This window comes from Haliaeetus albicilla, chromosome 1 (assembly GCF_947461875.1).
Source record: "Haliaeetus albicilla chromosome 1, bHalAlb1.1, whole genome shotgun sequence".
NCBI classification, from domain to species: domain Eukaryota; kingdom Metazoa; phylum Chordata; class Aves; order Accipitriformes; family Accipitridae; genus Haliaeetus; species Haliaeetus albicilla.
Genome location: NC_091483.1, coordinates 28,885,894 through 28,913,308, shown reverse-complemented (window position 1 = coordinate 28,913,308; position 27,415 = coordinate 28,885,894). Strand labels below are relative to the sequence as shown.

Here is a 27,415-nt window from a genome sequence, read left to right as displayed (position 1 = left end):
ACTCAAAACTGACTGCATTTCAATCCCAACTTTCAAAATGTAATTGATGTTGAAAAGGAAGTTGTCTTCAAATTTGTGGAGTTATTTTGGCACCGTATTTATCTGCCAGCAGCTGAGCAGTAAGCTTTCCTGCACCTACTGCCTCACTGCCCTCATGCAGACTAATGGAGCTCTTCCTTAAGGTGCAGTTTTAGCATAAAGCAAGGCCTAAGCTGCTTAATTACACCACTTCTAGCATATTGCAAAGCATGAGTCTGGTCAGTTATTCCACCTCACTCTAAGGTGCTATTTAGCAAGTTTTCCTTCTTTTTCTGTTCATGTTACTCCTTATTCCATATTTCTAGAATACTCGGTTCTTAGGGACTTAATTCCTTTAAAGTCAATGGAAAACTTTTCATTTTAATAGGAGCAGCGTTATGTTCAGGTGTTTGCTGAAAGTTTTTGGGGGCTTTTTTTCCCCTGGAAAAAATTCAAAGATGTTAATCAATGAAACATTTTGTGCTAGCACAATATGAAGATTACAACAGTGGTGATTAATCATTCTAGGATTAGAGAAGAACTGTCTTTGCCTATGGTTCTTGCAGCAAATTCTTTTTCCATGGAAAGGGAGAAAAGATACACTGTGTATCATGTATTCAGTATTTTTTTTAACTTAATGAAAGTCTTAGTCTTGGTATTGCATTACCTCTTTGAACTATCACACTAGAGATTGCCTCATGAGGAGCAGGGTTAATGTATTTTAATTCTGGTGAGAGCAGGGGAGGGAAGAGTGGGAAGCAGTCAGCCTCTGTCTTGGTGTGTGCCACTCCTCAGCTTTCTCTGCGGTATGAGTGTAATTCTTCTGTAGTTCTTGAGAAAGGCTGGAGTTTGGAACAGTTGCATCTCCATAATGAATCAGTATGAGCATGACTCAGTGGAAAATCATCAGCATTGGCTGAGATAGCCTAGGGTGTTAGTCTTGCGAATTGAGAAGAGGCTGGGAAAGCTGATTTCATATAGCCTTGCAAAATTGCTGTGAAAAAATTACTAGCCCAGGCAAAGGATCTACTTGCTTTTCCCTTTCCTATTGTGACAGTAATGATGAACTAATAAATGAAGTTTCACTGGTATGTTCAGATATAAAATAATTTACCTCAGTTGAGCCAGATCTTTGGATTCCAATCCAATCTGTATTGATAATAATACAAATGATACTTTATAAAGGTGTGATGGGTCGCACAATAGCATGACAAGGAGTTATACAATGAGGAGCTGTACAGGAAATGGAATTTCTCTGTGAGTGAACTAGAAAGCAAAATGTTCTTTGGCTTTCCATCAAACCTTCTGTTTTCATTGATCATCAGATTTTAATTTCATCTAAAACTTACAGACTCACACGTATATGTCCCTTCCCCTCCCTCCTTCGCGTCCTACTCTGTGCATCTGGGTTTTTTCTAGTACAAATCCCCACATGGCAACACCTGCTGGGAGAGGCTGGCAAGGGAACACAACAAGTAAATTCCTCAAGGCCATTGCTTGTTAGTGCCTGTTCTTGATTCAAGTCATGCCAGTAAAGACAGAAGTGTTTCACACCTTTTCCTGTAAGTCTCTTATGTGTTTTGTCAAAGGGTGCTCACCTTGTCGCAGCTGAGGTGAGCACAATTGAAGATTGCTATTTTTTGTTGCGTTGGGGGTTTGTTTGTTTTGTTTTGTGTTGTTTTTTTTTTCTCTTGTGCCAAGGCATTCAGCGTGAAATCTCCATTGATCACAGTGCTGTGAAAGGACAGTGGCATGAGCTTTGGCTGTACTGTAAAAAGGAGGTTTTGTGACAGATCTTAAACCTTGGCCATGGTGTCGTCAGTGCAGCTCACACTGGGATCTCTCTTCTACTTGGCCAACTCTGCACAGAAAGCTGATGTAATGTACCAGTAGCTACCACAGGATGTCCTGAAAAGAGACATCTTCAGTGCACAAAAAAGCATTGGAGTCTCCCTACTCCGTTTTCATAGGATTGTGGATTGAAGGCCAAAAGAAAATGCATTTATCTGATATGACCTCTTGCATAATGTAGACTGTTCAAATTGACTCTCTCTTTTTTTTTTTTTTTTTTTTTTTTTTTCTTCCTGTACCCAGTCCCTAACTTGTAGCTGAGCTGGAACACGTCAAGATGTACCTTTCCTTTAAAGGCTGGAGGGCTGAAGACTTTGCTATGTCTCTAAGCAAGGTGTTTCAGTAGTCAATTACGTATTTAACCACCTCCTGTGTATATATTAGGAGATGGTGTAGGTCAGGAGTTAGTGTAGTGGTTCTGCAATGCTTAAGTATTTACACTTAAGACAAATCTGCACTGGCCAGCAAGGTGGAATTGATTTAAAACGTCTTGTTTTAACACCACAGTCATGACAAATGGAGTCTAGATAACAGTAGTATTTTTCTAGAATATAAAAAATTGAGTTAATTAATCTTTATGGTTTATGGAATTATATTCCTTTGTTTAACCCTGTCTTTGCTAACAGTAATCCTAATATCACGTACAAAACATCTTACATTTTCAGAGGATTTTATGTAACTTTGCATGTAGTTATGGAGAGCAGAGAAGTTGAAGATACTGAACATGTTATAATGAAGTTACATTTCATGACAAGCTTCATGATTACAGTAGAAAGCTACCTAAAATTCTACATTTCAATTTCATTTTTGTCTGCTTAGTGTATGTAGCACAACGCTGGAAAATGTTGCTATCTAGAACAGTTGAAAACAAAGCTCCTGAGCTGCTTATCCATCATTAGCTTTTTGTCCAGGGGAAAAAACAATTAATAGTATAAGAAGAAAGAATAAAACTGGGTTGTCTAATATCACCAGCTTACTTAACTATCTAAATTTTTTATTCATAATTTGCTTGGTTTTATGTATTTGAAAAATTGTGAGAAAACTTGCACAGAAAATTTCTGCTGGCCTTCTTACACATTTACCATGTGTGTCCTGATCTTGCATACTGAAGTTAGCATAGGCATATTCATGTTTTACACTGAAGTACTTGATCCAGTTTTGAGTGTGAAAAGAATTTGCTGAAAATAGTGGTGTGAAGGAAATGTCCTGAATTTTCATCTCCTTGGGGGCAAATCTATGTGGGTGGCTGCAAACTCAAGTTGCCTGTTCTCTGTTAGCTGGATGTAAATCAGCTCCAGCCCAGAGACTGAGTAACCGATTGCTCAGAGGTGTACTTGAGCTAGTGAGCACCATCCCTCTGCTGAAGGATTTGGACATTGTGCAGTTCAGTTTGTGAATCGAAGCTGCATACCAGTTAGGCAGCCCTGAATCCAGGTACCCGAACAGGAGAACTGCCCATCCAGTCATGTCCTGGGGCTATACTAAATTATACCTCAATTTGGAGATAAGCATTCTTATTGAAATCGGGGATTTCAGCACATCAAGTTCAAGAGGGGAATTTATGGAAAATTAGTCAAGTTACTTTGTTGATGAGCCTTCTTGGTAAAAGAAGGAGCAGCATGTTTGCTTTTTCAACCCCCACAAGAATTAAATCGTAGAGTGATAGCTTGCTGATTACAAGTTAAAAATTCATTTAACAGCTGAATTAAGGAATAAACATGAGACAAGAATGAGCAGACACTCTGTTATAAATCTTTACCCTTCTTAAAAACCTGCACTGCACCAAATTCAGCCAAAGCAAAATTCAGTGATATATATGCTTTTTACTGCTATTGTTAATTTGGCTGAATATGGGGCACCAAGTCCCTTTGGTTGGGCTCCTAAAGCAGAGCACCTAACTCTGTATTTTTTGGCATGAGAGTGACTTCACATTCAGAGGATCAGAATATCTTCAGCTCCCATTGGTTTGAATTACATTGCTTATTCTTAGACCTTTAAGTATTCAGTTGCCTAAAAAATTCGTACCACATCTGAAGTATTTTGTCTTAAACTAGCAACTGAAAAAAAAAAAATGATGCTGCTCTGTGAAAACATACTGTTTATAAAGAGTGAGTGATGCCTCATCTATGGAATGCTTTTTGTATTCATGTATTGAGGACAGCACTAGTCACACTCTGAAGGTTAGGCAGAATTGGGGCTATAGTTGCTATAACAAAGTTATTAGAAAGAGAAATAGGTATTTTTGTAGTTGCTGGCTTTGTAGGTTTGCCGTGGTCTTTTCCATCATTTGCTTTCTGTCGTTGACCAGTTGGTTTCACTTCTTGCTTGTAAGAGTAACTGGAAAAAACATCTTTGAAGTAGGAAAATGTTCTTGTGAAGTTTTTGTAAAGTTTCAGAAACTATAAAAAATTGGCTGGGGTCTGGATTGCAGGAGGATGTGAAATAACTGAAAAAACTTTCAGCTCTTGTTTTAAAATTGACTCGATTTCAAGTTCACAGGGTCCTTTTAAATCTCTCAGACAAATCTCTCTCAAACAGAAGCAGCAGATAAATGTGCGCCTGCAGCATTTTAACTTTATCAGGTTAGATCAATTGAATGCTGCTTCAATACAGGATGTAATCAAGTATTACAGCTATGCTCTTCCCAGGAACTCCTTATTTTCTTTTTTCTCCCCTATCTTTAATTTGAAGTTCAGTAGTTATTTTTTCAGATCACAGGTCTGATTTTGAGCAGTACCGCACCCACATGCTATCTCCGTCTCATGTTGAGCGTATGATTTTGTGTCAACACCATAATCCTTAGGTTTCTATAGATACTCAGCATTGTAATATACCATCTACCTTTTAATGCCTTTGACAGTGTTTTTCAAGTTCTTATGTTAAAGGTGATAGTTATTTGTATATCTTAGTGCCAGAATAAATTTTAAGTTATTCTGAAATTGTGGCACCAATGATTCAAAGACACTGAAAAATTATTTCAGACTTTAATTTATGGTACATAATGATATTTAACCACTGAGGCTATTTTGCTGGGCATGGAGATAACCTGGATGTCTCAAAATCAAGTAGGAAATTCTGTCTATAAGAAATACAGGTAGGAAACAGTTCAGGGACATTCTGTAGCCTTTGCAGCATAGGACATCAGACTGGATGACAAAAATAGTCCTTTCTTGCCTTATGACCTACATAAGGTATTACGTTTTAAGAACTCTCTTGTTTTTCCCCTGAGAGAGACTACAAAGATCATGCTGAGCTGAGTAACAAGGGGAGATTGCAATCTGGTTACCACTGCAGTTATATGTTCTGCTTTCAGAGGCTGGAAAGTCCTTGACGTGCAGCAGTCCTACCTACAGTTTCACTGTGGTTTCGACAGCTGATGAAGGATTGTCTTGAACTTTTCTGATATGATACTAGAACATGCATGTTACTCATAGTGAATGTAATGCTGTAGATGTGCTGGGAACTTTTTAGCAGGAAAGGCTTGTTTAGTGAGGGATAAAATGAAAATAATTTTTTAAAAGCCCCCCTCTTGAAAAGTTAATTGTATTAGAGGTGGTGACATGTAGCACCAAACACAAAAATTTTTATTTTCAGATGAATTTGTGAAAGTTATGTAGGGATCTCCGCATTTTCTCACTGCTAGTAAATGGTGGAAATGGTGAAGCAGTGATTATTCTACATCTCTGTATTGTTTCAGTCCAGGAGGGATTGGAGTTCGGGAACAGGAGGGAAGCATGAGTACCCCATGTTTTGTATTTTAGAAGCTGCAGCTTGTAAAATGCACGTTAATACAGTATTATATAGTTAACTAGCAGGCAGTGAGTAATGAGAGGACTTTTGCACACCTGTTCCTACTGGAACAGCTTTTTCATAGTTGGGATTTTTCTTGCTTTTAGCAGTGAATAGGAAGACTGGGAGGGCACGCGTTGTACGTATGCAGAGTGTTTCAGCTGTGATGGAATGGGTTCAAGAGAGGGGTTAACTGGAGTGAAGGAAGCTAGCAGGACTTAGTAATGTGGTGAAATTGTGGCAATCCCTTGTTATCAGCATTTTATCAACAATATATCCTTAAGTATTCAGTTCATCACTGATTCATCACTTTAATGTTTATCGTGATCCTTTAATACCTTGGTTGATTAGATCTGTAAGCTGCTGTAATACAAAGAACTTTGCCCAAGGCAAGTTAGAAGAAAAATTAGAGGAGGAGGGAAAAAACCCAGCATTGATAAAAGGGTTAATTAAGTGAATTGGAAGGGAAGGTAACGTTTGCTTTTTTAAAAGTGGAGTAATTTTATATTCAGCATAATTTGAAAGTGGTGCATAACTGATAACTGACTTGAAGAGTATTACTATGCAAAGTAAACTTACCAGTACGGTATGTTATTAGTAATTTTACAGGGGTTTTTGAGGCATTACTTGACATCACAATTTTAAAAGCTATTAAAAAATGTATGGTGATTAGAATCTATAACAGGGAAAAAAAGCTTTGTAGTCTTCCAGAGTTGGCTATACTAAGGCACCCAGTTTATCATAGTTCCAGTCCTGCAAAATCTTAGGTGGGGATTTAGCATATATCCTCATGTACACTTAAGGGAAATACGTAGCGGGCTGGGTAATATATGTTGATTTAGCATATTGAACTAACAAAACACCTATGAATATAGAATTAATTCACTTTAAAATCTGTACCTGAAGAGTCATTGCAATGAGACCAAAATGTTTTAAAACAATCATAATATTTAAAAATAATTTTTTGAAGTGTTTTCAAATTGGGCAAAATAATGTACGGGGTTTTGTTGAATACGTGCATTTTCTATATGCTTCTTAACATGTAACAATGTGTATTGTGAATTTGATGTACTGATTGAAATTTAAGGAGAGCAATGTGGAGTAACTGGCCAGAATGTAAAACTGAGATTCATGATTTGGGAAATAGAAGGTTGCTTTCCTTAGCTTTGTTTTATTTCTTAACTTTTTTGATCACTACTCCTGCCATTTGTATGTCAAGTTTAGTTACAAAAAAAGTGTTGGCTTTTCTTTTTGATGATCTGGTACAGTTAGTTTGTTGTTTGTATTTCATGAGGAAATGCATACACATTTCTCCTATTTAAGTTTGATTGTACTCAGCTGACAGAAAATACTCAACAGGAATCATTACTTGTTCCATTAAAACAAACAAACAATCCCACTTTTTTTTTTATTTGTTTGTTTACAGATCTGCAATTATGTTGGACCTGCAAAAGTAATCGTCCAGTTAGTTACTAATGGGAAATATGTCCACTTACATGCTCACAGCTTGGTGGGTAAATTTTGTGAAGATGGAGTATGCACAGTTAATGCAGGACCTAAAGATATGGTTGTAGGGTAAGTCTGCCAACTCATTTGTAAAGCTGGGCTAAAAGAGAGAGAACCAAGTATAAACACTGTAAGAAGCAATACAAAGCAATACTACTAAGAGGCAGCTCAGTGGAACGCTAGTCTTCACGCTCTGATCTGTGTTTTGTGTGTATCTTAAATAGAAGAATAAATGGGGTTTCTGTTTACCTTCGTAGAATTTGCCCTAAGCAAGCTAAATACGTTTAAGCAAGTAATTTTCACTTAGAATTTGTAGAGTTTCAATCTCCTGGTGTGCAGTCCAAATTTGTATTGTAAGCCCATTCTTTAAAATGTAAGTAGTTTCGATCAAAGAGAGGGACTGTAAAATTACTGAAGAAAAGCTTTTGTTACCATTTTGATCAATATTTTACTTTTACTAAAGTCTGCCAATAGGGATATAGTGAAAAGCGTTAAGAAAATAAGGTTAGTAAATTTTAAATTAATGCAAGACGCGTATAAACATGAAAATACTAAATGAGTCAAACTTTTTAAGTTTAAAGCAGTAGGATTGTAGTGAAATTGTAGTTGGTCTGTTCTTGTTTAATTTAAAAGAATAATTGTTTATATCAGTAAATGGAGCTGAGGCTCCTGTCTATGTTTTCAGGCTTAGATCAGGTTTCACGCTGGCTGTGAGTTTCAGTTCTGTGATCTCAAGAATGTCTTTGTTGGTGAAGAAGATGAAGGTTAAAAAGCTGAGAAGGTTGGGAGAGAGAGATTCTTTTAAACTGTAACTTTTGATGTCCAAGCCCAGTGCACTAACTTTACCAAGCGCAACAATTTAAATAGCTTTATTTGAAATTCTCCTTTTCATCTTGAAAAGTTTGGCTCGTTTCCTAACCTGTCGTGTTTTTCATCAGATGTTTAGCAACAGCTTTCCTATCCTCAGTTGACCCACATGAAAATTGAGTTATTGTCTTGTTTTCATACTTCCAGATCTAATTGATTTTTAAATGTGCCAGGAGATTTTTACAAAAGCAGATCTTGTATTATGGAAGTTTTCATTCAAATAGATACCTGAAGTGTCTCGCTGAATGTCCAGAGCCTTGCCTAAAACATTTTCTCTGGAAAATGTTGCGCTGTTTTTAGCTTCTTCACTTGCTTTCCAAATCATTTTGATCGGATGGAGCTCATTCTGAGCAGTTGCTCTGTGTAACAGCCATATGGAATGACATATTAATGTCATTGCTAAGACAGAGCAAACCAAGTGTGACAACCAGGTTTTCAAATGTTTTGTAAGTTGCTTCCACAGTGTAAGTCTAAAACCTAATAGATTACTACTTATGCCATGGGAAAATGCTGTGCACCCATATGATCACTGCCATATAATGGTGCACATTTTACGTGTTTTGTAAGCTTGGCTGAATTTTTCTTGCTGGAAGATTTGCCCTCAAGAATTAAGAGCACCTAAGTAAGCCTATAGAGTCGTCCATTGACTTCAGTTGTGTAGCTGCCTCTGGTAAGAAGGAGACTGCCTGCTGCAGGTTTGGTATAAAGCATTAAGAAGAGCATTATTTCGCTTGATCAAAATTTGGCAGGTTTGCAAATCTTGGAATACTTCATGTCACAAAGAAGAAAGTGTTTGAAACTCTGGAAACACGCATGATAGATGCTTGTAAAAAAGGATACAACCCAGGACTCCTGGTGCATCCTGAACTTGGCTATCTGCAGGCAGAAGGATGTGGAGACAGACAGCTAACTGGTATGTAGAAATGATGGCCTGGTTTTAATAGGTCTTTTACTAAAAACCGGTTTAACTTCTGGAAACACAGATTCTTAGCCAGAAAAAGGCCTTGGGTAGGAAAACAGCCTATGGCTATGTGTCTTAAGAGGTGGTGTGTTGTTGACATGTTTTAGGGAATCCCAAAGAGTCTTTGCTGTAAACATGCACATGAGAATGGAGCAACTTCCTTCCATAGCTCCCTGTACCCACATCTGCACCTATATTTCATTGCTCTTACCCTGTTTAATCAGCTGATAGAGTCATTTTGCATTATTGCTGCAAGACATGATATCCTTAAATAGCTTAGGGACCTTCTTTTGAGAATACTGTTTCTTTCAGCTGCATTTCACCCATATCCCTGTAAAACCTGTTGTCTGTGTTGCTTTCAGGCACTGTAGAGAGGGGCCAGCCTTCTCTTTATCACTCTAATACCAGGCATTCAAGTGTCCTTAGTGGCAGCCTATGTCCTTTTTACAACCTTTATAATTTGAGAGCAGAAAATAGTAATTTTCTGTATGTCTCTTAACTACATACATTATCTTAAATAATATCTGATGCACAGACTGCAAGATGAATGCAGTATATTGTGAATAGCTGATCCTCTCTGCTTAAAAAGAAAGAAGCCAATGGATACTAAATGAAAACATTTCCTTGCTATTAGTGCCTTTTGATAGCAATGTTTGGAAAATGCTTTCTCTGTTTTGTTATGGGTCCCCTACCCCTTGTGTTAATTCATCTGCCTACTTACTGATTGCAGAACGAGAAAGAGAAATTATTCGTCAGGCAGCAGTACAGCAGACTAAAGAAATGGATCTCAGTGTGGTGCGTCTTATGTTTACAGCCTTTCTTCCTGATAGTAATGGTAGTTTCACACGGAAGCTTGATCCTGTTATATCAGATGCAATATATGACAGCAGTAAGTATATTTGGCTTTAATTACTTTTTTAATAAGGGGCAAGCTTTTGTACATACAAAAAAGATATGTAGATAGTGCTATATGTAGACTCATCTAGCCCAGCTGCTTGCCTGTTATTTGATAAATAACAAGTAAATAGCCCATGGATAATTGGTCCCATGTCTATCCAAGTACACATGGTATCATTCTGGTTTTTAATAGAAGGTGATGTAAACCATAAAGGAAGATTTTATTTTGCTGTTAGCATGTTTAATCCTGCCACTGTTGTTATGAGGATTTTGTGAATTCTTGATGTATATTCATAAGAAATGCTTGAATTTTGCAGAGTTCTCGGTTGCTTTCTATGGCAAAGCCCTGTCACAAAAGATGTGAGGAAAAAATGCTTCAATCATGTTGAGAATTTGACACCTTTCAGTTTTGCTGGCCATCTGCTTGTCCTTGTTTTGTGAGAATAACACAGCCAGAGTTCTCAATCCACTTCCTTTAGACTCATCAGTATTTTTTATACTTCTGTTACATCCCTCTATTTATCTTATTTGTCTTTTTTCTAAGTGGATCTTTTCACTTCATGTTTTCCCTTGTGCTTTTCAATTATACTTACTCATCTTACCTGAACCCTTTCTGCTGCCTGTGTTGTCCTCCCTGTAGCTGTGGATTGCCATGTTTCTGATAGTCATTCTGTAATGACTCAGAAAAAGTACCATTTTTTTTTCTTCATGCAACAGTCATGTCTATATCATCGCTTTTTAAGGACAAAGTCAAGATGAAAAGGTATTAAATGCAGCTCTTCCAGTATAGTCTGTGGCTTGCTATTAATTGGGGAATGTAGTGATGTAGCACAGGCATTTTGCATATATTCACTGAGTGAAAAAAAGTGATGTCTGCTGTTATTATGGTATACGTGAGCTGCATTTTCTGGATGAGAAGACACAACCTTTTCATCTGGAGGCTGAGGTGATTTACCAAGCAGTGCCTTCAAGGAATCTTGATTTTTCATTAGAACAATTACAGATTCCATTTGTTTTCATTACTCTATCTCGCACCTGCATAATGATAGAGAATATTTGTAAAGCAAAGACGAGGAGGAGGACAAAGCATCATCACAGGTAGAGCAGGTATCAAGACATATATAAAACCAATTGAAGTGATCTTATCCTTTTGAATCTGACCATCAAAATTTTAACTCCAGCTAAGGAGATGAGTAGAGGGGAAACTTTGCACGCATGTTTCTCCTGTTTTAAGTTGCTACATAGATGTCAGTTGCTGAGCTCCCAAGGTGAATTCTTGGTTGTTAATTCCAAAAGATTTTTCTCGGGTTTTGTTTTTTTCTGATGTTCTTCATTGGTACCCTTCAAGCCTCTTCCACAGAGCAGACACAACTTGTGGTAGCATAACTGTCTATCACAGCTGCTTTTACTTACCAGATGATAGTTCTGTCTTGAGGACCAATAGGTATCCATTGATGCCTCTACTAAGGTCTGTGGAGGTGAGCTTTTTTTATCACAGTCCAGTATGTTGGCCAAGGACTGACAATGCTTTCAAGTGAGCCACAGTGTAAAGCAAAGCATTGCATATTGCATTGAAATAGTGAGATCCAGGGAACAGCTCTCAAAAGCGTCCTGCTGTCAAGAAAGCACGGAAGAAGAAATAATGTTCTCTTGTAATGCGCTCTTGTCATAAAGTTAGTATTAGTGCAGAGTGCTGGATGCAATTCACTGCTGTGCTACTTTACTAGTGCAGTATTTGTGTTGGAATGGCCAGGGCCTTATTTTATAGTTCACAGTTCAGTCAAAGCTTAGAGGATACAAGATTATGCCTTTCAGCTGAAAAACTGTGGATTTATTAATGTTTAAAAAAACAGACAAATTTAGGTAGGTTGTATTGGAGGCTTGTCTTTCTATTGCATTTCTGTGTATTGTGCTTGGTTTATTTTTGAAATCTAAAACTGTTATGAAGGCAAGCATTTTTTTTAATCTTTCCTTTCAATAGAAGCTCCCAATGCCTCCAACTTAAAAATCGTAAGAATGGACAGAACGGCAGGGTGTGTAACAGGAGGGGAAGAGATTTACCTTCTCTGTGACAAGGTTCAGAAAGGTAAGAGTCCTGAGTATTGTAAGGCACACCAGGGTGTTCATCTGGAGTACACATGAAGCCTGCTGTGGTGCCTCAGTATTCTCCCACTCTGATAACAGCAGGACTTGTAAGCACTTAGCCTTTCTGGAAGTCAGGCCAGCAGTCCAGAAAATAAATAAAGTAGTCTGTTGCAAAGCAAATTCAGCTTGTGTTGCCTGCACAGAGACCATGTGATCATCTTTGTTGTTCTCCAATTTCTGCCCTTGCCCATGTTCTGGGTTTTTTTTGTGGGTGGGGGGTCCTGGGTGATGTTTGACTGCATTAACTAACATCTGCTCTGAATTATTCTAAAGTTTCTGATTTATTTTTAAGTTCCTGATTGTAAAGAGTAAGTATGAGCATTCTTTATTAACCACTGATGGGAACTGAATGTGTTCAGCACTGCTGCTAGTAACTTCATTTTTATGTATATGCTAATGGTAGAGATCACTTGGTGTAAACAGGTACTTCTCACAGACTCATTTTGGTAATTTCTGCTCATGGCTATGAATGTGTGAGGATTGGGCAGTGTGGATTTGGATGCTATGGTTTTGGATAGGAAGATAATGGTTAATGTGATTGGTTGTAGTATTTGGGCTGAAGTAAAAAGAAAAAAATGGTAGTGAGAGAAATTCTTTGCATTTTTCAGCTATAGGTAATACCTGGGACTCCCTGGTGTAGATTGCACAGTGGAGCAGGTGTCCAGTTCTCACCTGTTTGGAATCAGTCCCTGCATGTTAAAATCACGCTGACGGTTTTTATTAATGTAGGCTGTCCTTTTCCACCTCTCTTTCTTGCAAATGTTCTTCTACCACTTTGGAAAGAGAGAGGGCTTGGGGGGCTTTTAGGAACTTTGAAAAAGCTCTTTTCTTTCAGTAGTGTATATACGCTCTGCTATTAGAAGGACTGAGATGAAATGTAACTCGTGTGCACAAAATAAACAAATAAATGTCTGACTCAGTGGAAGCCCTGAGGTGGGGTTTCCCCTCAGCTGGATCGGGGTTTCCCCTGACCTCATTGCTCTCAGAAACCTCCTGCCTGAAGGAACTTGAGCATGCAGGACAGCAGGACTGGAAGTGGTGGTTCACAGTCTTGAGACTAGCAGGTGGTGGATCGGAGGAAGCAGTCTCAAAAGCCTGTCCTGCGTCGGTCACCCTAAGATAGAATAGGCTTTTTCTGTTTTTCTCACCAGGAGTGCTGGGGAAAGAAATATGCTAGTGTGATATTTCCCAGCTTCTCCTAAAAATATAAATAAATAAATACAAAGGGAATGAAATAAAATTTGTTTGAAGGAGCAGAAGCCAAATCACATGTTTCTGGCCCGTGCTGTGTTTGGGGGGTGAGGGATGGCTGCTGACATGCTGCTCACTCACACCCTTGCCATCTTTCTCAGCCACAGCTCCGAAGTGGCACTCTGCCAGCAGCAAGCGGAACTTGAACTGTGGCACTTCAGGTTTTGCTACAGTTTTTTGAACTGAAACTGTTGGAGTAGAGAGGGCGGTTTCTATGTTTCATGCTTCAAGTTCTCCCCTCCCTACATGCTTGTTCCAAATAAAGCTCCTCTGGAATGTTTTATAGCCCTAGAATAGGAAGAGGTAGTGAACCTAGTTCTCCTTTTGCTGCTCAGTAAATAGAGAGCAACTTCAGTGAAGTCATTAGAATTAGGCTGATCTACAATTGATGTCAAAAATGGGTTATCTATGATGTTTTCATAAAATAGATAAAGATAACGCATGTATTAGTCGTAATATTATCATCCAGCCAGAAAGTAACCATGTTGATTTTTATCTGAAATAAAGTTCCCAAAGGTTAAACAAATGCACAAACTTCCCAAAGGTTAAACAAATGCACAAACATCCCAAAGAGAGTTTCTTTCACTCTTTGCAGATGATATTCAAATACGTTTTTATGAAGAGGATGAGAATGGTGGTATGTGGGAAGGCTTTGGAGACTTTTCTCCTACAGATGTACATAGACAGGTAAGTAACAGAGCATTTGTTATTTGTTAATGATTTTCTCATCTCTGTAAACTAGGATTATATTATAGGTAGTAAATTAGGTGAAGGCATCTGTATTCCGTACTAACCACTTCTTTTGTTGGTTACCTCCTAATAATAATACAATCTTAACTGTTCTTTAAAGACGTACATTAGGTAACTAGGCAGGTTTGGAATACAGTGCAAGGAAATTGGGAGATAGACCCATTGCTTTAACATGCACCAGTATAAATTGGGACAGGATATATAAGAAGCTCTTGGAGCTCCTGTGAACACACTGAGAAAGCCACAGAATGGATGCTAAATGATGAAGGGACAAACAATGCTGTACTAACATAGGTGGTGTGGTGATACTTTTCATGGCAACTCTGTCTTTCTCAAAAGGCTCTAGGACTCAAAAGTGCAACTGAAAACTGAAATGGAAGTTTATTGTTGTAGCAGCCTTTTGCTAAGAATTTTTGCTTCCCAAGCCTTGAATCAACTCCTACAAAATAACAGAAATATGAAAGCAAAGTTGTCAAAACCTATGCTCCCTTATAGATGTGGTTATCATTGTTTCCTTCACAGTTCGCTATTGTGTTCAAAACACCCAAGTATAGAGATGTCAATATTACAAAGCCAGCATCTGTATTTGTACAACTGCGTCGGAAATCTGATCTAGAAACGAGCGAACCAAAGCCTTTTCTCTACTATCCGGAAATCAAAGGTAATTCATTAAACCTGTTTTAGATATTGGAAACAGAAACTGCAAGGTCCCTAGGGGTGTTTTTAATAAGATAGGACTTGTTGGATGAGGGGTTGGTTTTTTTTTCAATTGTTATTTTTAGAAAATAGGATATTTGTGTCCTTGTTTTGTGCGGAGCTAATATGAAAAGTGGTAGCTCTGTAATGAGCTTGTAGGTTTTTTGTTGGACTAGTAGGCAGCAAATCTGTGAGTATTTTCCTAGTGAGGCTTACTCCTTGCGTTTCCTGTATGCATGCATGCATGCCTGTCCATACAGTAGATGGCACTCTCTTCCTCCGAGTTTCTGCAAAATGGTATCTTGAGGACATTTTGCCGTCAGTACAGATGAAACCTTAAACCAAAGACTGGTTGGTATCTCGTGGATAAAGTATGTATTTTGCAGTTCTCTCCTTTTACCATCATGCCTCACAATTCACTCATGTTTCTGAATTTTCCAATTGCTTTCACTTCTTGTGAGAGCAGGGAAAGTGCTGGTTCAATCTTTCGTGTTAAAATATTAGTTGCTTAGCAGAAGTAGAATAGTTGGCATCAGACCTGCTTCCTAAGTTTTTAGTGAAAAGAAGCTTAACTTGCTGATCTGTGCCCTTTAAAGTCTACATTTGAAATGTTTGACATGAATGGCAGCAGCAATCATGGTTTTAAATATCAATAATGTTAATGATACAGAAATGCCTTGAAGCCCAAGTCAGAATTGGTGTTTCATTGTACTAAGACAATTTTTCCCTTAACAGTTTACCCACCTGCAGGTTACACTATTAAGTTCTAATCTTGCAGTTTTCAGTACCTGATGTTTTCAGTGCCTGACTTAGAGCTGTGTTGAAATCAATACCCTGTCAAAATCTCTAAAATATGTGTGCATCTGTGGTAATGGACTAAGGACAGCTGAGGAGAGAGGGGTGGTGGTTGATGTCCAAGTGAATCTACTTTATGCCTATTATAATAAACTAGCAGAAAGCATGCATTCACAAAAACTTCCATAGTTGCTAGAGGATTTTGTATCGGTAATGATTTCAGGAATCTCTTGCACAAGCTTTATGGAAAGTTAAGTGTACAACTGCAGAGCAAAGTTGCCAGATTTGAAGCAAACCTCTTAAGTGCCTCTTAATGGAGTAAAATTAATTCAACATTGTTATGTGCATTTTCAGATCCCCCGCACAACCTAATCATGAAATTACCATTTAGGAACTGGTTTTTTTGCCTTGTTGCAAGTGTTCATACAAACTTAGACGTGTATGTGGATTTTTTGTTTGTTTCTCTGACTAGATTGCTCTCTAGAGTTTTCTCTCCTCGTCAGTGTGAGTATGCCTGGTGTATGCATGCATACATACTTACAGATCATGTATGCCTGGAAATAATGCACTTGTACTTTTCAGTATACTGTTTCATGTATTCAGCTATCTCATTTGATGCACTGACTGATGTGCCTGTGCATGAAATTTCTTTTTGTCATATGGCTGTTGAAAACTACTAGATTGTTTAATGAACCAAGGATATTTTGTTCTTTCCTCAACAGTTCTACTGGATTTTAACCCCTGTAGTGTTTGTATCCCTATTTTTGTAGCTCTTGTCGTGACATTTTCACTTCCTCAGTCACTGGGATACTTCTTTTAAATTGTGTTTTGCTTTCCAGGGGGGCTACGTATTATTTTGTACTTACACTATAAAATATTTAGGCTTTTTTTCTACTGTGGCTCAGCATGGTTTGACAGTATTATGTCCTGCCTGCAAATAAGCTATCTTTATTCTGGTGGCTCTTCTGACATTTTAAGTAAATCATGTCAAGCAAATGTTGTTTTCATCATTTCTTGCCATCCTTACCCTTACACAAAAGTTCAAAGGGCACCGCAGGTACTCTGTACTGTTGGAAATTAAAGTGCCTTGTGATTTGCTGACCCTTTGATAAGGGTCCATTTCTGAAGTAGATTTGCTTAGTGGAAGAGCCTGTGCTTATATTCCCCAAAGGCAAATTTTCTTGAACAAGTTTGTGGTTTGGGGCACTTGTGCTGGTTTATGACTTGGCTTTAGACGTAGAAGAATTTTGGGATCACTGATTTCCAGGGCTCTAAGCACATGAGACACTTTTGAAGGAAGCTCTGAGCCCCCTAAGACATCTCTGCACATTTCCCTCCCAGTCTGAGCACAAGGCACCTGACATAACTGAAGAGACCATGCAGGCTGGAGCGATGCTGATGGTCTGGCTGGGGACTTGGCGCTAGCTTGTTTCTCACAGGAATTCTCACTGCTCCATTACATACAAAGTTGTTCTGTTATTTGGAGGTAGAAGAAAGTTGACTCTTCTACAGCACTCTGCATTTTCCTTTATAAACTAGTAAACTTCAGTAATGCTTTCTCTATGCACATCCTGTTCTGTGCATGGCCACCAGTAAGAGACTCCTTATCCTGCCTATTCCTTCTAACCCAGATAAAGAAGAAGTGCAAAGGAAACGGCAGAAGCTCATGCCAAACTTCTCTGATGGCTATGGTGGAGGCAGTGGCGCAGGAGGCGGTGGCATGTATGGAGGGGGAGGTGGCGGTGCTGGCTCTGGTAAGGCAGCAGTTTTGGGTGAAGAGGGGAAGGGGTTCTACTTCAAGCAGGACGGGTGTTTATTCTGATTTTTAAAACGTGATGAGGATTTTGTCATCTTTTAAGTAGATGAAACCTGACTCTCCTGTCTTTGTACCAGTGTTACTCATTTCAGTCAAGCATCTCCTTGTTTTCTAAATATTTCATCAGCTCCTTTGCCTTCCTGCTTGGATATAAGGCTCCTGGTGACTTCTTTTTTTCTCTTCCTTGAAGCTTTAAGTTACAGATAACACCTTTCTAGTTTGAGGGAATCTGAATCAGGAATCCGTCATACCTTAGCTTTGTTGCTTCCTGGGGCCTCAAAGGCACTGAAATTCATGAGACAGCTCAGCTAAGTACCATCTTGGGTGCTTAAAATTAAACAGGTTCTTAATTATTTCTGGGACCAGGAGTGGAATTTGGCAAATTAACCCTGTTAGTGCAAAGAACTATTAAAAAATTTGAGATACTATTTAGTAAATTTTCTACTGTGCTCTATCTGTTGAAGCCAGAGCATATCTGAGATGCAGGATCATAAGAGCATTGCTTTGGTTCTTGCAGCAGAGCATTCAAAAGCTGTAGGAAACAAAATTTCAGTTCTTTGTTCAATGTTCTTCTAGATGGTATTTCCATTGCTTTAGGGTGTAATTCTATGAATTCTTAATCTTTTTTCTTTCTTTAGGGTTCAGTTACCCTTCATATGGATACTCTGCTTTTGGAGGGATGCATTTCCACCCTGGCACAACAAAGTCCAATGCTGGAATGAAGCATGGTAACAGTAAAAATGTCGTTCTTGCAACAGTTGAATTAATCATAGAATCATTAAGTTTGGAAAAGACCTCTAAGATCATCAAGTCCAACCGTCAACCCAACACTACCATGCCCACTTAACCATGTTCTGAAGTGCCACATCTACGTGTTTTTTGAACACCTCCAGGGATGGTGACTCCGCCACTTCCCTGGGCAGCCTGCTCCAATGCCTGACAACCCTTTCAGTAAAGAAATTTTTTCTAATATTCAATCTAAACCTCCCCTGGCGCAACTTGAGGCCATTTCCTCTCGTCCTAACCATGTTTATTTTCTTCTGTAGTATCAGCTGAAGTGTCATGCAGGTCTAGCTAAGCATGCTGGGGAAGGCTTTTTTTTTTCCCTAGAAGCAGTCTTTTCTAGAACCTCTCACAGCAGAGGGGTTTGTGTAGATTATACTGCCCTACTTCTCTTTAATTCTGTCCAAGTCCACCTTAAGAGCTGTGTGCATGTTCCTTTTTACTGCTAACTCCTGAGAAGCAGTCACCAAAACCCCTCTGTGTGCTTCTACATTCAGTGTATGTTTCAAGCAACAACCCTTTAGCTTGCTTGAACGTGCTGATTACAGGTGACCCAAGGCCTAGACCAGAGAAAAGGTATCTTACTTGGTTGCCACAGTGTGGTACTCCACAGTAGCCCAGAGAAATAACATAAAAGTCAATGGAAAAGATTGAGTTAATAATAAGGGCATTCTTGGCTTCCTAAAATAGGAAAGTAATTTCAAATCTACATGTTGAATACTCTGTAGTTATTTGCTAAGTCTCAGGGATGAATTTGCTGTCAGAAAAACAGAATTAAATCTGAATAATTCTGTTAGGTTTCCTGGGAATACTTCAGACTTGCATTCTTGTACCATAGAGAGAGAGGTATATCTGTTGTTTTATATAAAAGTTTATCTTTAAAGCAGAGGCTGTCAAAAACATAACATTACTTTAGAGCAAGTTACATTGCTGTGACTGTCCATGTGTGTTGGCATCTGGAATATTATGGTTCATGAGTGTTTAATGATAACACCTATGTCAAAGTAAATTTTTGTATCGTGTTCTTTAGGGTTTGGGTTTGGCTAGTTGATCTTTATCACTTGCATAAAAAAGCAACAGTACTGGACACTAACGATACTAATTTTTGTTTGAAGGACTGTCAAATAGCACAGCTGAACAAGATGAGAAGAGCTCTGATAAGCAAAGCGACAAATGGGACGTGAAACATGATGTGAAAGTGGAAACTGTGGAGAGGACTGAGTGCAGAACCTCTGCTGATAATGAGGAGGAGGATGCTGCTTCTTCCTGTAAAACTCAAGTAGATGAAGTAGATTGCAGGTGGCAGGGTAAGTGAGCAAGTAAATGTATTTAGGGTAGATCAAACTGCAGTATGGGTAAAGCTGCTGTTAAAGGCCTGGAAACTCCATAAATGTCTGCTTGCTGTTTCAAAATATGATAATGCTTCCTGGAGGAAAAAGGGGGGATTCCATTCCCCCAAATCTAAGGTCCCTCCCCATACGTAGTTCTGTAGATAATTTTCCAGCTTTGTACTGCCAGTGGGCAACTGAGCTTCTGCTTGTCATGCAAGGAGAAGAGATAGCTTAGCCTGCTGGGCACATTTAACACTGCTTTATGATAAACCTGTATGAGGAACACTGAAAGCAGTGGAGGTACGTGGAATACAATTCAGCAGTTGACGTGGCTTTTGATATTTGGGAGGCTTTAATGCATGAGTAAATGGATGTTGTCCTGATTGTTGCAGTAGTTCTTCCCTGCAATTCTGCTGTTAAATTGTGTGCAAATTAGCGTTAAAGGTTTGAATTTAAAATGTCACATGGGAACAGAAACATTTACAAATACATATTAAAATAACACTGTTGAGTAGCAAAGTCTTGTACATCAAACTGGTGAACAAAAGGGGAGGAAGGCAAGCGTAGTCAGTAGAGTTGTAAAATATATGAAGACTACAAATTACCCTTTCCCAGACAGTAAGACTTCCTTTTCCTGGATTGTTTTTTGAAAGAGTTGATGGTCACTTTTTTTAAAGGATTTGAGTAATCCTGCTTCTCATAAAATTAAAAAAAAATGGTAGTGGTAGGAATTTAGCAGGAAGGAATTTTTTGTTCTTGGCTTTTACCAAGTGCAATGTGATCTAGATCGACTTTTGTTGTTCCCTCCTTGGTCAGGGAGAGGGCATGTTATCTTGTGTGTATCAGCCCTGTGTGACACTTGCTATTAACAGCACTAGAAACTGGCTTGGGAAACCAGAGTCACGTAGTAGGTGGGTTGTAGTTGTAAAAACCTCCAAGATGTAGCTTCTTGTGATCTGAGAAACAGATGGCATTCCTGAGAAAAGCTGAAGAACTTGCTGTTTGCAGCTGTGGTTGTGATAAATCCCATGGCCGATTCAGAGAGCAAAATCTTTTGCAGAGATGTGAAGAAATAATAATGTCCGTTTACCAGTCGCCAAGGAGGGGCCTGAACTGTTGACCTGGTTTCCAAGTACTGAACATTGTAGGCAGGAAGTTGAATGTTTCTTTTCTTTATCTATTATATAATGGCATGAAAAGAGGCAGTTTCAAGCTCCAGGTTATATGAAGAATAGATGCAGAAGAACAGGGTCCATGAAGTGGCTACTGCAGGTTTGAACATTTGGGTATCAGACTAAAAGATGCTATCTCATAGTATTTTGAAGGATATCTTCCTGTGTGCTTGATATGAGAAACGAGGGAGGTTTAGCATCCAGTTTTTTGGACTTTGGAAATGTCTATGAGAAAAGACTGAATTGCTTAACACCCTTTACCCTGGATATATATCCTGAACATAACATCCATTTAATGCTATTATTTAGTGTTAAAAGGTAAATAGCAAATATATCAGCCTGGGCATATAGTATAGGAACCACAGTGATGTATTGGCTAGAATAATAAGCTTCATGGATAGCTGAGTAAGTCTGTGGCTTGCAGAAATGATGTATTCGTGTTCATCAGGGATATGCTTCTAACCCAGTCTAAATGCCTGGTTTTGTGTAGCTGGAAATCCTGGGTATTCTCTCCCTATGTGTGCTTTAAATGACAAAGTCTGTTTTACTTGTTTGCTGTTAGTAATTTCTAACCCTACAAGGTTTTATAGAAACATGAAACCGTTCAAAATACAAGCTGGTTTTAGATGATACTGCTTCCCAGAATGACGACTGTGGTTTGAAAGTTCATCTATTTCATTTTCGCTGGTTTCTTGCCGATACAGAACCACAAAGGTATTGACAGAGCAGCTATAGTGACTTTTTTCCACAGATGAGTTTCTTTCCTCCCCTTTCCCCTTTTGCCTCTCTACCATGACAAATTCTGCTTTTTGAAATCTCAGTAGTTGTATATTTTATAAGTCTAAAATCAGGATACTACAAATACTAAGCATTGTAAACATTGGAATGTTTTAAACAGGTGAACAGACTCTCTGTGCTGCTGCTGTAAAGCAGGAGAGACTGCATGGTTTGAGTTGGAGGGGGGGCACAAAGCCCTGCATTTATTCCATAGCTTTTGTGTGAGTTTCTGTGCAATATTTGACAGGTCCCTTAGGCTTCTTGTGTCTCAGTTTTCTGAAGTCTGAACTACTCAGAACTGCATGGGAGGTTCTTGTAAGTGCTCTATGGACAAGAGTCCTTAGATGTTGCTCGTATCTAAGCAAATCCAAGTTCCTGCTCCTTTTGTCCCATTACACGCAAGTGCACATCAATGCAATTAATTCGGTGCCACTCAATTTAAAGGTAGCTTCCAGGGTTTGACTGTTCTCAGAATTCTTGCTGCCTGAATGCTCAGCATGCACCTAGTTTTTCTTCTCAGGGTCTCATTCCCTCTATCCTTACCTCTCAGCAGTAATAAGCAACCTGTCTCAGTAAATCAGTGAATAATGCTTGGTGGTCTGCACTTTGTATTTCTTTGGCAGCACAAATGCCTGTCAAAAGAAGGTGGTGTTGCAAAGAAGACAACTGAACTGATGAAGACAAAACTTTGTGTTGCAGGTGGTCTGTTCCTGGAGAAGGCCATGCAGCTTGCCAAGCGTCACTGCAATGCTCTCTTTGATTATGCTGTAACTGGAGATGTGAAGATGCTGTTGGCTGTTCAGCGCCATCTCACTGTTGTCCAGGATGATAATGGAGACAAGTAAGTTGGTCTATACTTACTGGGTTGAAAGTCATGTTTTTAATGGCAGGATGGTGTGGTCAATTTGTTGTGTCCCCTGCGGGTGCTGATCATGGATTGCAGCACTGCTCTAATCAAATAAATACCATTCTCCTTTGTGTTGTTTGGGAGAGGTACAGCTGCAATTTAGACATTTTTGTTGTATTTGCAGAAAAGTCACTCAAATCACAAAGTTCATTGATCCGGTACCTGTCAGAAAGTAATCTGGTCATTGAGGGTATGTTGAGCTTTGTTGTGAGTTTGTTTGCTTTTTTTTTTGTCTTAAAATCGACTGAGCATGAAGTGCTATGCTTGCATCATGGTACACAGTTGATGGGGATCCTCAGCTTTGTGCTGAAGGAAAGTGCCCTGCTTTTTATTCCATGCAAGTCCTTAAGTCTTCATAGGAAGCTTTAAATTACAGATGCACCAGGAGACGTAGAAAGAATAGCTGGAGGGTCCATGCTGCTTTTCTCCCACTGACACCAAGTTCTTTCCAGAGGACGGTGGTTTGCTCTTGCTTATGTCTGTACTGTACTGTTGTCTTCCAAGAGATTGCACAGATGTTCATGGCAGACTTCGCTGCTAATATTTCTGTAACAGTCCTTCAGTAACATGAGCTGAAGTAGAAATCCATTTTGTTCCTCTACACTTACGCAGATTCTGTGGGACTCAGAGGGTGAAATACAGTGAGGAACTAATGATTAGTAGTTACTTAAAAGCAAATTCAGTGGGAGTGGCTCTGAACACATGCAAAGATAATCTTTTCAATAAGCTCACTTTTTAGCTGACAGGCTTTGGGCAGGCCCTGTGCAATCACTTGTGTTTCCTTAAATTTCAGTATTTTGTACGGTAGAAGCCATATAAGCCTTAAGGTGTCCAGCTAGATGGAAAATTACAAGCAACTGAGACATGCCATCCCACTGTTTGATTACTCAGTGAGAGGCTACTACTTTCACTCCACTTTCAGTGAAAATAGGTCTCAGATTACTGATAAAGGACTGCAAAATCAAAGATAGCTACTTTACTTGCTTTGCTTTCCAATTGGCAACCTGATGTCTACTTTTAAGAAAGCAGAAATATGAACAAGGCAGGAGCTAGCAACTAAATCTGCTAGCACTTTGGACAATACAGCTTCTGTGTTTAACAACAACAAAAAAAAAGCAGGGTAGAGGAGTATTGACCAAGCAGGACCTGCATTTAAATACAACAAGGTGCCCCTCAGATTTGGACTTGCAGGGCATTTCAACAAAGTCAAAATACTTTTCAGAATGATGGTAAATAGTTGTTTTCTTCCTGCATTAAGAAGTACCTGCAAGTATGTGAGGTTCAAACTCATGTCATCTTTCTCCTGGGATGGATTTTAGTCTGTGAGCATGTAATACATCTAAATTACTCTGCAGCTTTTTAACAAAACAAAGTTTTGGTGACTGTCTTCCAGCTCTCTCATACAAGCTGTTTAAAGGAGGAGGAAAAAAAAAAAAAAAGGTCAAAACTCATAAATCCCTTTCCCTAATTTTCACTTTAATCATTAAAATTATAGGTCAAAAACTATACATTTTTTGCTTAAGCCTTTAATGAAGTATTGCTGTCAACAATTTTACTTGTCTTTCATCAAAGTAGTATGTAGGGAATGAAAATACCTTCTGTGGGACCCTGTGTTGTGTTTTATGGCTTTGAGACAAAATACGTTAATCTGTGATTAGTGTATATTTATGGTGGGCATTCAGTAACACTGGCTGTTACTGCGTTTATACCAGTACCACCACTTTCCAGAAGCCTGACAGTATTATGGCACTCTGCCTCCATAGCAGTGCTGAAATGCATTTTCTGATGTAGGACTGCTTAAGAAATGGAATTGACTGCCCTTTCATGGTCTAGTCAGCATGTCTTTACAGCACCATGTGTAGTGGCAGGGTAAAGTTAAAATACTTGCTACAGGAAAAAGAACTAAAGGCAGTAGAAGAGCAAATTTGTTTCTGAAGTGAGATTTGGAAAGAAAATGTTGGCATGATAGAGCATAGTAAGAAGCACCTACCAGAGAACAGTGGAATAGCTCTTTTACGGTAGTGGTGGGACTGTTTGAACAGCACAGGAGAATTGAAGGAGGAAACGTGCTGTGGTACTTCCTATGGCAGTGTCCAGAATAAATAATAAAACAGGCCCTTTTAGCGTGAGTTTGGTTTAGAAATCATTCCCTTTTTATTCCCTTTTTAAAATATCTTCTGGTTTTGAGTGCTCTCAGTCTCAATTTCAAGATGACTCTATGCCTTGAATGGCAAAGAACTTTTTTTTCATGAAAGTGTAGATCTGAGTATATTCAGGTATTTCTGGAGCAGCATAACAAACATACCACATGTCCTATGTTGATATTGTGTGTCAGCAGCAATATACTAAAAAGATGAGTCTAGGAGTTGGCCAACATCTGTTAAGGGAGAGCTTGGCAAGATATGTTTCAAAACCAAAAGCATGACTTTGAAATGAAGTCTCAAGGGAACAAGACAAATCGAGTTCTGTTGGAGAGGGGTGATGGGATTCACAACCTGTTTTTTTCCTGGTGTCATTTCGCAAGTACAGCCACTCTGGCTGATGGCGAAGGACTTGACTTTGGAGAAGTGCACAGGAAACACCATTGCATTAACCCAGTAGAAGTGGTGAAGTGTCTTGCTATGCAGTCAGTCATGTCCCAAACCAGGTTTTTTTCTTTGTCATGACATCTCTGGGCACTGCTGCAAATCCTGCGGCTGTTAGTCACCAGGCCTGACTCCTTAGTCATTTTTTCTGTTTGAAAACGAAGAAAAGAAAACCCCACAGATCTGGGGAAACCCCCAAGGGAAAATCTGCTTTGGTGGCAGAGAGGCCTGTGGAAATTCTGAAGGAAGGTTTTGACAGTAAAAGGTGTTCATGTGCTGCATAATTCAAAACATGAAAAAAACAAAACAGCAAAGAATCTGGGGATTTCAACAAGTTCTGAAACAATTATTTTGTGCTACAAAGTTTGTATTTATTAGACTAGGAGTTAAGTTAAACTCAGGACCAGCAAAAGCCATCCTGAGTCTGCTTTTGTGATTGAAGGGTTAAACACAGTTACCTTCTGACTAGCTTTTTTTAATGTTGGGATTCATTTTAGGTCCTGCTATTTAGTGCTGAAATCATGACCTCTAATAGTCCAGTGTTTGGATCAGTAAGAATTCAATCAGATCTACAGCAAAATTTTTATAATAAATTTGAAAATAGTGTGAATTTGTTCATCTGTTTTTTGTTTGTTTCAGTGTCCTTCATTTAGCAATTATCCACCTTCACACTGAGCTGGTGAAAAACCTCTTGGAAGTGATGCCTGATCTGAATTATAATGACATCATTAACATGAGAAACGACCTTTATCAGGTGTGCAGTTGTGGTGGTATAAGTGTTGATTGTTCAGCCAGTAAAAAAGAAATTCCACAACTTACTGTCTGTCTTATTTTTCTTCTATTCGTTGGAATGAGTCCAGATCAGAGTGTAATGCAAACAAGTTTAGAAGCACAATGACATATTGTAAGGTGGTGGAGGAGCAAGAGCATGTTTTCACTGTTTTAGTTCATAACTCCCCTTGGTGTCAACAGAAACGTCTCCATGGGTCAATCATAGAACAGGCCAAAAGTATGAAATTTGTCAGTTCATGTCTTCATTATTTGGCTTCTCTGTTATTGAACCAGCAGTATGGATTACAGTGTGCCAACTCTGGGCTCTTTTGACCTTTCTAACATGGGATAATTCGGGATCATGAGTCAGTTGCTGTGTCATCAGTTATCTAGAGGCATGCAGAAGCTGTAACAAACTATACCCTTCCTGTAGCCCAGATGATATTTGTGCCCATCACATGTACACCAAGATTTCCCTTTCATTTCTAGATTCACATTATAGCAAAACAAACAAAAAAAAGCCCATCCCCATGTCTTTTACCTAGCAGGAAAAGAATTCTTAACTGCCAGGCACAATTCTGTCTCCTCACCTTCATCTGTGACAGAGTCTGAGCTTTTTGTATTGTAACTCAGACAGGCTTTTAAGAGCTGTGGAAACCTGCCTGGAAAAGAATCTCTTTTCAACTGTGCACACCATTCAGTTGTCCCAAAGCTGGACATTACACAGCAGCACTCTGACATTTGTATCATTTCTTTTGCTGTGAACAGTAAAGGCAGGTTTTTATTCTACACAGATAGTCCCAGAGGGTTTATTTTGACTTTTTTGTTCTCTTTCACATTTCATTTTTAAGTTCCTATAAAGCAAGTTTGAAATGTGGAGGCTGGTGAAAGCAAGCAGAAGATTCTGAATTGAATTCTGTGCCCTCTCTGTAAAAGAAACAGGAAGCAAAGCTGTGCTCCACACAAGAAATAGATCTCTAACTGCCAGGACCTCTACAGCTATTCCTACCTTCTACTTAAACCTTCAGCCAGTGGTGGGAGGGAATGTAGGCTTGGGCTAGAATTTTCCTTCTGTACAGATATTCTGAAAGCTGAATTGTATGTCTACCTTACAAATTCAGTAATTAATAGCAAATATGTTGACAAATCTATTGACAAACACCAGCTTATTGTACAGAGCTGGAATTAGTCTTTTTTTACAGTCCTCTGTTAATACAGGGATAATGATATGGAGATAGAATCTTGTGCAATTTTTAGATTATTTTAGTGTTGGAAATGTGATTTCCCAAACCCTACTGGAATGCTTACTGTTTAAATACATATGTTTCTGAGTGTGTTCTACATGATGCTGTTCACTGGCAAGACTGTCAAGAATGCAGTATACAATCAACCTTTGGAAGTACTTGAAACCTCTTGGCCTGAGAGCTTTTTGGTGCTGCAGGTGTCTTTGCACAAAAATGGAGAACGTGCAAATAGAATCAGCTAGCTAGACACGTGCTGTGTAAATGCACAGTTGTTCTGCACTTTGACAAACGCACAGAACAGCAGGATTTTCTTCTCTTCTGTGCAGTCATTTTGAGGGATAAGGAGATCCTAAGCCCGTGGCTGTAAACCTCCTATTCAGGAGCAAAATTAGAGCATAGTTCAGTGCCAGAGGCAGATTTGAGCAGGCCCTGGAAAGTGTGTGTGCTCTCTCTGTGGCATGAATTTGGCTAGGGGGCAGCTGGAAGCAGGGTTACAGTGTCTG

General features: G+C 38.9%; 1 protein-coding gene and 1 long non-coding RNA gene across 4 annotated transcripts in view; one reads left to right on the top strand and one right to left on the bottom strand.

Moving 5' to 3' along the window:
• The window catches only part of NFKB1 (nuclear factor kappa B subunit 1), a 62,713-nt gene that overhangs the window by 24,477 nt on the left and 10,821 nt on the right, over nt 1-27,415 (top strand). For all 3 annotated transcript variants that reach the window (XM_069783660.1, XM_069783650.1, XM_069783642.1), the window contains exons 6-16: nt 7,085-7,233; nt 8,781-8,944; nt 9,723-9,881; nt 11,871-11,975; nt 13,881-13,972; nt 14,558-14,696; nt 17,158-17,280; nt 17,981-18,070; nt 19,241-19,432; nt 22,105-22,246; nt 25,537-25,651. In XM_069783660.1, the coding sequence (XP_069639761.1) occupies nt 7,085-7,233; nt 8,781-8,944; nt 9,723-9,881; nt 11,871-11,975; nt 13,881-13,972; nt 14,558-14,696; nt 17,158-17,280; nt 17,981-18,070; nt 19,241-19,432; nt 22,105-22,246; nt 25,537-25,651 (1,470 nt within the window). The remainder of the gene's footprint in view (nt 1-7,084; nt 7,234-8,780; nt 8,945-9,722; nt 9,882-11,870; nt 11,976-13,880; nt 13,973-14,557; nt 14,697-17,157; nt 17,281-17,980; nt 18,071-19,240; nt 19,433-22,104; nt 22,247-25,536; nt 25,652-27,415) is intronic.
• LOC138685451 (uncharacterized) lies at nt 22,525-23,772 on the bottom strand. The gene is made up of 2 exons (XR_011324709.1): nt 23,577-23,772; nt 22,525-22,927 (listed from the first exon to the last, which is right to left on the bottom strand). It is a non-coding gene; the product is annotated as an uncharacterized lncRNA (long non-coding RNA).